The following is an 11,140-nucleotide window of genomic DNA, read 5'->3' as shown; positions in this document are numbered from 1 at the left end:
TAATTCTGAAAAAATAAAGCTATAAAAATTAAATAAACAATAAGGTAGTTATTATTCATAAATAAGTCTTAGAGATAGCTATGAGAAGTAAATTTTACTATTTAGTTTACTTCACTCTGCTGATTTGCTTTTACTAAAACATGACCTTAACCAAATAACTAGTTAAAAATTCTTTCTTTTACCTGCATGGATAAACAGAACATAAATTCTTAGGAAATGTTTGCCGCTGTTCAAGAAGAGGAAGAGGAGGAGGAACAACAACAACAACATTTAGGTTATAAGTTAAACTTTCTGAACAATCTGGTTATAGTTTAAATAGTAATGTAAAAACTGGCCATCCATCAAATTATACGATGTTTTATAAACTTGAGCCAAGACCAAATCCATAAATATGACCCCAAACCCAAAAGTAGAGTCGACATGCTCGGTTACTCGCATCGTAGCGCGTGTAAGTAAGCGTTCTTCATTCTTGATTCTTCACTATTCACTGATATATGAATAGTTGATTTTGAAACATCTAAAGACAAAATCTTTAAGGTACTTTGTGACACCCCACTTCATAGTATGGATTCACGTTGTATTTTGTTTAAATAATTGATCACATGGTTTATCAAAAATTGAAAATGTGATTCCATTACTTTTTTGATTTTATGCAAAGTTTTCTTACCTTAATTCATTCCAGCTAACTGAAAAGAGAGTGTGTGTTTTGTTCTCTATTTGCTAACTGGCTGATTCTTCAATATGCCATTAATATAATGTGATTTTTGGTCCTCTGTATTTCAGTAAATGATACCATAACTCTAATTAAATCATATATATAACAAATGGTTCTATTTGATTGAAACTGACTTTTGGTTTTTGCTTATTTTATAACCACCAAAAAGAATGTATCTCGTTGATTTGATGGAACAAAAACCTGATTCAAGGAAATTATGCTCTTAAAATTTATAGGATGTTTAATTGGGTATATTGTTCTCTTGTCTATTCAAACCTGCAGTTTTGACCTATTTTAAAGTTGTATTGAGATGTGCACTGCTGTTAAAGAGTAATGATCCTATTGTATTGAACTATTGATTGATTTCCAGGCATGCTAAAACGCGGAAACAGGATGGTGAAACAACGAAGTAATGCCCAAAGTGTACGGATGCCTGTTATTACTACGTTTCTCATTTTAATTTGTGTTTTAGTTTGGGTTTTATATAGGGAAACTGGAGAAAAATCTGATTCATTGACTGGTCTAATCAAAGAAAATTTGAATAGCGTTAGCTTTTCGGTTAAGTTAGACCCAACTGTGGAGTTCAGAAATGGGACAGATTTAATATGGCAAATCCCGGACTCACCCAAGGCAATTCTCTTTCTGGCACATGGTTGTAACGGTAAAGCAGCTAACTTTTGGGACAGATCACCTAAGTGCCCGAATTGTGTGGGTCTACCTGAAGAAAGACTTATCACTCTTAATGCCTTAGCTAAGAGATTTGCAGTTCTCGGGGTATCTAGTTCCGGGAGGTGCTGGTCGATGGAAGAGGAAAGGTTTATCATTAAAGATATTATCGAATGGTGGGTTGTGAAACAAAAGCTTCAAAGCATGCCTCTTGTAGCTTTGGGTGCTTCATCTGGTGGATATTTTGTTTCAGTTCTTGCAACTGATTTAAGATTCAGTAGTATAACAATAATGATAGCCGAGGGTTTGTTTGATCAAATGGACATTCTGAAAAGTTACCCTCCTACCCTTTTCGTGCACATGCCCAAAGATAAATGGAGAAGGGTGAGAATAGAGAGATACTTGACATTCCTGAAGGGTAAAGGCATTGAAGTTGCAGAGGTCAAATGCATGGAGTTTGCATTGTCACCTAATCTGTTAGCTGATAGGATTCCGGGTCTTGATTTAGCTACCTCAAGGAAGTTGTATAGTCTATTCCAGGAAAAAGGTTTCATTGATGCAAAAGGTTTCATGAGAAATGACGGGCGTGCAATACAATGGAAAGCGGCTCTCAAGGAGAGAGAGATTATTCTCCCAGACAAGTCCATAGCGAATCACATTCAAGAGGAAATGAATCTTGCGTTTGCTTATCATGAAATGACCAGCTTGCCGTCTGAGCAAATCTTTAACTGGTTTGAAACTCATATGAGCTGATCAGCATTCTTATGCTGTGTAATTTTCCTCTAGTAGCAGAGGAGAGAATATGGTTACCACAGCTTTGGACTGGGTGACAACAGACCTCAGTACTGTTTTGTGCTCATGTTATTTCACGGGGTTGAAGTCCAAGTGGGTATACCTGTGGTCAAATTGTGATGGAAAATATTGTCTCAGCATTCGAACTTCATCATGTGAAAGGGCTGCCTCCTGTTATATAGAAAACAGTGTATAGTGCAAAACACTTAGTACCTAGGTCTGTTTCTGTTTTTTAGAAAAAAGGTAATTGAAACTAGGTTTACTCTTTGTCCTTAGGAATGAAGCTCTTTTTTTTAAATGAAGTTAGGAATGAAAATTTTCAAGTGCAATTTCATGTAAGTTCTTGTTATCTCACCATTATAGGAAACACAAGCCTTTCTGTTCTTGAATATCTTGGGAAATAAAATCAAACTTTTATCTATTTTATTCTAATCTTTCCTCTTTACATGGATTGGAATTTCATTTCCTGAGTTAATTATGCTTCAACATGGGTGATTGTTTATTACTACCACTTCTTTTCATGTGTACCCAAAATTCTTTTCCTGTATCAGTCTCTAGAAGAAATTGAGTGAGCATTTTTGTCTGAGAAGAACTTCATCTGTTGGAAAGTAATTAAGTAAAGTTAATCTTTAGTTAAAAAATGTATTGGAGGTGGTTGAGGGGGTTTGATGAAACTATCAATTGAGTGTGTCTTCCAAACCAAATGACTCTGGGGCATTTACATTATTTTACCTTCCTAGGATACTTATGACCCCATTAATTAATCATCAATTTATGGTTCAATTCTCGCTCTAGTGCAATGTGGCAGAAAAACAATGACTATATTCAGATCTCTCTATGATTTAGATTTTGTTGCAAGTGTAAATATAATATCTTTGACTTTCAACATATCATGTTTTTAAGTTGGAAACAGAATTCTGAATAAAATAACCAACTCTGGAGAATTTTGTTATACTGTATTAGCATTCAGCATGAGTAGGATATGGGAATTCTCATCTTGAGGGAGGGGAGTGAGTTATATGTTACGCTTTCCATGAAGAAAGGAAATCTTTACATTGTATGCTCCTTCATCAATAAGGTAAATACTCTACAGCAACTATTTGTCAGAGTGAGCTCTCAAGGTTTGTGTGACGGTACAGATATTTTAGTTGCAGTATTACTACAATTGACGTTCCTAGTTGCTAGCTAATTGTTCAGGCTAGTGCTAAGGTACAGAATTCATTTGGAATGGTAGGATTCATTCATACAAGCCCATAGTGTCACCACTTGGAGATTAATGTGGTTGAAGTTCTGCAACCTTGGTGCATGTCCAATATGGTTTGTTGCATGTGACTCTTGTTATACTCTTTGAAATTTTCATTTGCTTTTCTTTAATTGTCTCTTTCTCCAGAATTCTGATCAGACTGGAAATTTGCGTCAAGGAGACCTCCTATGTATTACTGATGTGATGGTATATTGATTTAGGTCCATCAGCGACGGAAGTAACTCTGACAACAGCTTTTCTAGCTACCGCCAGCACTCAAAGGACCTTAAGACTATTTATATTCTCTCTTTATCTATCATGTGTGGCATATTTCGGATCAGCTCGAGCATCCTAGCTCAGTAGCTCTTTTGAGCCAAGAACTACAAATACTCATTATGTGTGCTTCTTCGAGATGCAGGCATGCAACCACCAGTTGTACCTAATTTCTGATGGGAGCGCAAAACAGTTACAATGAAGATCTTCATTCAGATGAACAATCATTATGAACTATCAGCTATAGAGAGTTGCAAAACATTCATAAGTTATTCTAAAAGATTATATAGTACATTGTCGAAGAAAACTTGTGATTGTGAAGATATCTATGTTAGAACTTTCATAAGTCATGATAGTTAAAAAGTATTTACTCCAACCAAGTTGGTGCTTACTAGGGCAAAGATAAGGTTGAGTTCAGTATATTTGTATTCTCCTTTTTGGCATAGCAATAATCGTACAACTTGAGTCGTCTGAAGTAGGAAAAAGTATTTCAGGTGCATACCAAGAGTCTATTTAGTAGTATTATTTTACTATGATGCGTCTAATCTATGCTGTGGAGATAGGTTGTTGGGTTGGTTTGCATTCATTGTGGCGGTACATAAATTAACCTGCTCTTTCTTAAGTATATTATGTTGTGAACCAAAGGTCTGACAGCGTGGATTTCGTTACTGCTTATTGCCCTGCTGCGCATAATCAAAGCCATTCATCTCTCTGTCATTGAGCTGTATTTTTTAAATCTATAGGTAGACTGCTGGATTTCTTGTTACTTCAAAACCATTACATTTTTATTTTAGCCATGGATGCACTTGAACAAACAAAATTAGCATCTTAAGTATGAAATTTACATTTGAAAAGTAATATGAAGTTCATATCCATTCATTATTCCTAGTTTCCATTCTTTGTTGTTTTGGCAGATAGCACATGCTTGTAGATGTAGTTATTTATTGTGTAAGTCAGAAATGAGAACTTTTCGGGTAAATAATCTTACTTGACAAGATCCAAGCCAATGGCATGTCCTTTAAAGAGAACAATGGGAGTTCAAGCATCCAGGGCATGTCTGTTAAACCCCTATCTCAAAGAGTTTTTATTTTATAACTCTACCTGTGGCTTCTTGATGAGTGTTAACAGCTTCTCTAAAAGCGAATAAAATTTGGTTATCATCAAGAAACATACTGTGGAATATGACATCCTAGAAAGAGACTTTTGTAGCATGTTTTATCAGAGAGATTCTGATAAGAGAAATCAGTTATAAGTCTTGAATTAGCAATCTTGTCAATAGACACGAAATGCTGAGGGGGGTGTGCTTTTTTTTCATGTTACATAGATTTATATTGCTGGGCGTAAGCTTGAACCTGTTGCCCCTGTACTGATATATGTGTTTCTTCGTGTTGTATGACTTGTATCACTGTGGTAACCTTAAACCTGTTACCTCTGGTGTAGTTCATCACCTGCAGTTTGATGGACCGATTTCGTGAAAGATGCAGCTCGTTGTATTAAATGGAGTTAATTTTGAGTCCATTATTTACTAAGATAGTAAGCTGATGCATTAATTGTTCCATTTGAAGGCTGATGCTGGCAGACAAATTCCTTTGCATTTTAGCTGGTATATTGTTTTATCAGGAGATTCATTAGGAAATGATGTCTAAGTAATAAATACAGGTACCAGAAGAAAAGGTGCTAATTACAGGCAACATGAGAACGTGACGCCCATCAATTAATGGAATATTTATAATATGTTATGCATATTATATTATATCTTTGTTATGTATTTGTTTTTAGGTCTTATCTACCTAAGCATCTATCCAGTTAAGAAGGAAAAAAATCTCTTGGAGGTCCATTCCTCTCAAAGAAACAATAGTGCTGAAGACATAATTAATTTAAATAGAAATGTACTCTCTAATAACTTACACTTTTAAATGAGGTAATCATACAATTCAACATGTTATCAAAGCAGGTAAATTGTCACTCTTTATCCAAAGTAATTTCCACAAGCTTGGCCCATGAAAAAGATTTAGGCCCGTATGTGACCACGGAGAACATAACCTTGTGATCTTTCTAATAGTTTAAATTTTTGGATGAGATGTTCACATAATTTAATAAAAATATATTGCCATCAAGAAAGTAATGAAATAGAACAAACTGGATGTATCAGCTGTGGAGTCCTGTCATCTACATTGCATGAATCAAGACTGACAAGGCCGATGTTTTTTGACCTGTATTTATAATTGTGCTTCTACTTTCCAAATAGCTGTATGGATGGAACAATTCCTTTTGGTAATGTCAACTCTCTGATATTATCCATGACAATTGATAGGGAATCTGCTAAGTGTATGGGTTTGCATTGATGTCACATGAACTTTTTCAATCGTGCTCTTCATTTGCATGTCACGTTTTCTATGATGAATGGTGTTCAAACTTTTACTAGAATACTTTCTTTTATGTTCAAATCCGTTGCTCGCGCTGAATAGTAATTACAATTGCAGATGGTGATCAACACTCTCGTGAGAAATTGGGGCTGGCAAAGTTTGTTGAAGAAACTCAACTATTTTCGACTAATAGAAGAGGTAAGACAACGGGTGTGTGTTTCTCTTGTTGTTCTTGGTTACTGAGGTAGTTTTGTTTTATAAACAGAAGTAGAATCTTCATGCTGGCACAGTAATATTTTGTTCTTATTGAGAAAGATACCTTCTTTACCTTAAAGGAGGAAAAAAAGAAACATTCTCAAATTGGGAAGTGGCATTCACTCATGTAATACAACAAAGAAATATTTTACTGATAACTGATTAAACAATGGAGGTTGGTATCCTCTTGATTTTGTAAGATTCGAAAGCAAAAAGAAAAACATCAGTTTTGATAAAGACAAACAGAAAAACATTAATGCTCGATCCTAAAGTAAACACATAGAATATCATAATGAACTAGAAATAACAAGATATTGATGGTGACTGTGAAAATGAATTTTCAAGCTCTAGGCTTGAGCTGACCCTCGTTGGCTAACTTGAATAGCTGAGCCTGAGCTGCTGCAGCCTTGTCTGAACTGAGTGCTGTAGCAAAACTGTTCTTGACTTGTGTGGTGGTGTAAGTGAACCTCTTGCTAACCATGGAATTAAGCAAAGAAGCTGTGCCTTCCCTGTAGAGTTGCCCAAGTCCATCAGTATGTTGATTTGCAAGTGCTTGTAGCAAGTTCATGTTTGAGCCGAGCCGTGGAGCACTAGCTACACCAAAGGCACCACCAACAGTTCCCCACCAACCAAACAAGCCCCATATCAGTCCCGGGTGAGTCCTCCAGTAACTGCAATCATATCATTAAGTCTTGTAAGATTCTTCATTTTGAAGTTAAGAATGTAAATTAAAGCTGCTGATGTTAGTAAACTTACTCGCATGTAAAAGGAGGTGATGGTGTTGGGGTACCAGGAGTGCTTGGAGTGCCAGGGTCAACGATAGGAGTAGTTGGTGGGGTGGGTGTGGAGGGGGTACTAGGTGTAGGTGTACTTGGAGGGGTGGGGTAGTAACCACCACTATGACCTCCTGAAGGAGGAGCTGGGGTAGGGTTATGATGATGCTGCCCTCCTTTTGGAGGGTTACCACAGTTTGCAGACGGTGTTTTTCCATGGCTACTGCTTCCATGAGATGGTGTTGCATGAGAGGGTGTTCCATGGCCATGTGATGGTGGTGTGCTTGAACCTGTTATTCACAAAATAGACAGTAAGAGTGAAGACAGTTTAATTTAAGACACTCTCTAAATAGTCTGCTAAGGGCAAAAACTCCAAAACTAGTAACTACTCAATAAAGGGTGCTTGTATTGAACAGCCCCATTATGATACTAACCGAACAAATAATGTGGGAGTGCATGTTGCCTCCAACAATTTTTTTTTTTTTTTTAAAAAAAAAGCAGGAACACCAGTATAAGGTGGCAAGGGATTTCTTGATTCTTTGATACTTTACCGTTTTATAGTTTATAGTGGTTTCCGTATAGTAGCAAACACTAAAGAGCATGTTAGCTTTTGGTAATGTATAAAACTAACCACTAAAAAAAAGATTGTAGAGCAAATAGAAAAATATATAGAGGGTAGAGAGACCTGTTGGGGGACTTCCGATATGTGGATCAGGGTGTAATAGTTCTTCTGTTCTTCAAAAGAAGCAGAAGACATGACAGGAATGACCAGATTCTGCGAGAGCAATGCAGCAAATGCGGCCCACAGAATTAGAGAACTCTGCTTGCTTCTCTCTTTCCCCATGATTCTTTGTTTCCAAAGGAGACTGGCAAAGAGAAAAGAGAACAAATGAAGGGAGAGATGGAGAGTTCAGTGATGGGAAGTGATACAAGTGAGAAGCAGTATATAAAGAGATGAGATACAGAAGTTAATAGAAGCTGGTGAAGGAGTATGTGGTTAGTTGTGTATGTTGCCGGTGCATTTAAAGTCTCCCTTAAATCCATGTTGCAAAATGTTGAGAAAGACCATCTTAGCTCTAAACATAAACATGTTTTCTTCACCCCTGATATATTCAAAATATGTTCCAAGGCCTAGTTATTGAACTCTGTAAAACCATACAAACACTTTCAGGCAGAAAAGTTCTTTTATCTAATATAGTCTGGATTATTGCATGGTGTCACTACGTCTTCTTAATTGTAAATGTTAAGTAATTAATTAAGGGGTCGTTTGGTTGCTGGTTAGAATTATGCAGGTATTAGTAATGTAGGGTATAGTTATGCAGGGATTAGTTATCCGTGTATTAGTTATTCCATATATTACTCTGCATATGAAAATACATAAATTGACTCATATCTTATACCTCGTTTATTTATGTGGGATTGTAAAATGTAACCACATACCGTACTTGGTGTGCTGAATTTTATACAAAGCATCTAAAAAGCTACCAACATCGCATTGGCTATGCTAGTTTTAATACATGAATAACTCTCCTCTTAACCAGGAACCAAACAGTCCCTAAAAGTCAAGACGTTATAGCTTGCACTATGCGGAAAAAAAAAATCATTTCCATCATCCTTTGCTTCCATTGGGGTTGTGGGTAGGAGCAGGGGCGAATTTATGTGTAAAAAATGGGTCACGTGAACACATGGTCACCCGACTAAATTCGGTATATTATCTGTATAATTCTTATAAATATATCTAATCTTAACTGAAGGAACACATAGTCAAACTAAACTAAATGGAGCACTTGTTAGGCGCCAGGCTCAAGTGCTCAAGGTTGAGGGATTGAATCCCTGTAGACCTTTTGCTGCACGTTCTGTTCCTTTTATTTCTTCATTTCCCTTCTTCTAATGCAAATAAAAATGTAGTGCTTGAGATTTGAACTTGGAACTTCAAGGTAAATTTTGAACTTCCTAAACCACCGAGCCAACCTCTAGTTCAAAATTTATATATGTGCATTAAAAATAAAAATATTACCATATATATAGTGTGCATTTGTCGCCGGGGGGGGGGGGGGAGGTTGGCGAACACCTGTCCACCCTGATGGTGAATTCATCCTCTTAAATTCCTGGATTCGCCTCTGGGTAGGAGTAGAGGATCATTTTGTTTCTTGAGTACATTTTATATCCCTAAATTTTGCGGGTTGGGAATGTTGTAGAGATGGACTCATGTTTCCTTAGCTTTTTCTAACTATCTGACAGAGACTAGTTGGTTAAACGGCCACTTGAAAATGGTCAGAGGAGGTCAGAATGTCAACATTACTATTTTTTTCTCGTAAGCTCTGTTCAGCTTATTCAAGGGGTAATGGAACAGATGAAGACAGAGGTGGACCTAGCTCGTAAGTTATGGTTTCACGCGAATCCAATAACTTTTGTCAATATCCTGTATATGTATAAAGAAATAACTATTTTAAATATTTATAAGTATTTGACTGTAAATGCGGTTATTATTATCTATATTAACTTGAGTCATCGTAAAAATTCATAAACTTCAAATCCCAGATATCTACCTTGGATGAAAAAACGGAAAGGACTAGAAAGAGGAATTGATCGCCAGAGAATGTCTGGTGCCTAAGTCAGTGTCAGTTCATGGCTGTTGCATCTTATTTCCTTCGTTTTTTTGGTCCCCTATTGTGAAAAATGATGTAAAAATATCACTTGGTTTGTATTCACATTAAACCAAAAAACTACGCAAGCAAACATTTGTGGTCTTTCTGAAAGACTCTTTAGATATCTATAGAATTTTACATATTTTACTATGTTAGACTATAACAGTTATAGTAATAAACCGTAAGAAGCGATAAGCAGCATCCTTCTTTGTCTTTAATTTAAGACTGTAGAAACAGCAGCAAGGTCCAAGCTGACTCCAGGTAGGGGCCTTTTTCTTGGATTATAGATGCTGGTTTATCACACTCAACTGGGCCATCCCAACTACATTTGTGTTTGTTAACGTAAGATTATGTCCAAAGATAGGGATAGGTTACAAAAAGATACTTGAAAAAAGCAATGACTAAATAAGATTAGAGTGCCATGAATATGAAACTCAGTGACCTATTAAAAAAGTGAAAAATAATGGTCCTGACAGACAAGTTGGTGAAGAGAGGACATTGAATTGCAGCAGTAAATGAGACATCAAAAAAATTGTCCCTCCCTTGGGGATTGGTAGGTCATGCGTGTCTGTCTCTCTCTGTGTTAAAGTCACTTTGACTAATTTGTTTTTTGGATAATAGAGGTGACCAAGCCAGTTTTCGCATACCTTAACTAATCTTTTGGTATTTGCTATTTCCCACCAACATAGATAACTCTTAATTTACCAAGACTTAGGCAAAGGAAATTACCTAGCGTCTTTTGTGTTTAGTGGAATTTGAACTCTGGTTTTTTTTTATTTTTACTCATTTCGTCGGCCGCTAAGCCTTACCCATGGATGCACTTTGAGTAATATTTTATATAGAAAGAAGGGAGGTTGGGTTCCATCAATAGTGAGTGAAGGGCCAGCTAGGTTTATGTGAATAGTGCATGGAGTATCCATCTGTACTCATCAAATCCTGTACTAGCAATAAATGTAGAGAGATGAGACTAACATTAAAATAAGGAGCACCATTTCCATTGGCATGAGCTGTCATTTCAAAAATAACCAATGAGGTAGGTTTCTCATCTATGACACCTATTTACACTCTTCGGCTTGTGGCCTTTATGGTTGCCTAGCTGATCTTCTACATTTATCATATTATCATTTGATTTGTTTTCCTTTTGAGAAACTTCAAATTTCTGGTGGAAAAAGCACGAGAAGAAAGGCCAAAATGTTACATTTTCTTTTGGTTCTAGAAGTACAAATCCTTGCTTTTTCTGGAGTAGTAATTGAGTAAATGTAATGTTTAGTGTGAGATGTTGAAGTCCAAGAATGCAAAGGTACATAGGGGTGCAGTGTAATGGTAGTATAGGGTGAGTCTGAAGAAGAGTAAATGAGCTATAAGTTTCAGTAGGAACTAGGAAGTGTAGTTGATGGAATCCGAGACAA

The 11,140-nt window shown here is 36.4% G+C and overlaps 1 protein-coding gene and 1 pseudogene across 1 annotated transcript; one reads left to right on the top strand and one right to left on the bottom strand.

Annotated features, from left to right (window-relative positions):
- The first annotated feature begins 593 nt into the window (after window positions 1-593).
- Window positions 594-2,605, top strand: LOC132036863 (uncharacterized). The gene has a single exon (XM_059427258.1). It carries the CDS (start codon window positions 1,088-1,090, stop codon window positions 2,132-2,134), a length of 1,047 nt encoding a protein of 348 aa, XP_059283241.1. The 5' UTR covers window positions 594-1,087; the 3' UTR covers window positions 2,135-2,605.
- Window positions 2,606-6,441: 3,836 nt separating this feature from the next.
- On the bottom strand, window positions 6,442-8,064 carry LOC132037433 (protodermal factor 1-like; annotated as a pseudogene).
- Between the last annotated feature and the right edge of the window lie 3,076 nt (window positions 8,065-11,140).

This window comes from Lycium ferocissimum, chromosome 11 (genome assembly GCF_029784015.1).
Source record: "Lycium ferocissimum isolate CSIRO_LF1 chromosome 11, AGI_CSIRO_Lferr_CH_V1, whole genome shotgun sequence".
In the NCBI taxonomy this organism is placed as follows: domain Eukaryota; kingdom Viridiplantae; phylum Streptophyta; class Magnoliopsida; order Solanales; family Solanaceae; genus Lycium; species Lycium ferocissimum.
Note: the sequence above shows the minus strand (reverse complement) of the source record. Positions and strands in the feature narration are given on the sequence as shown.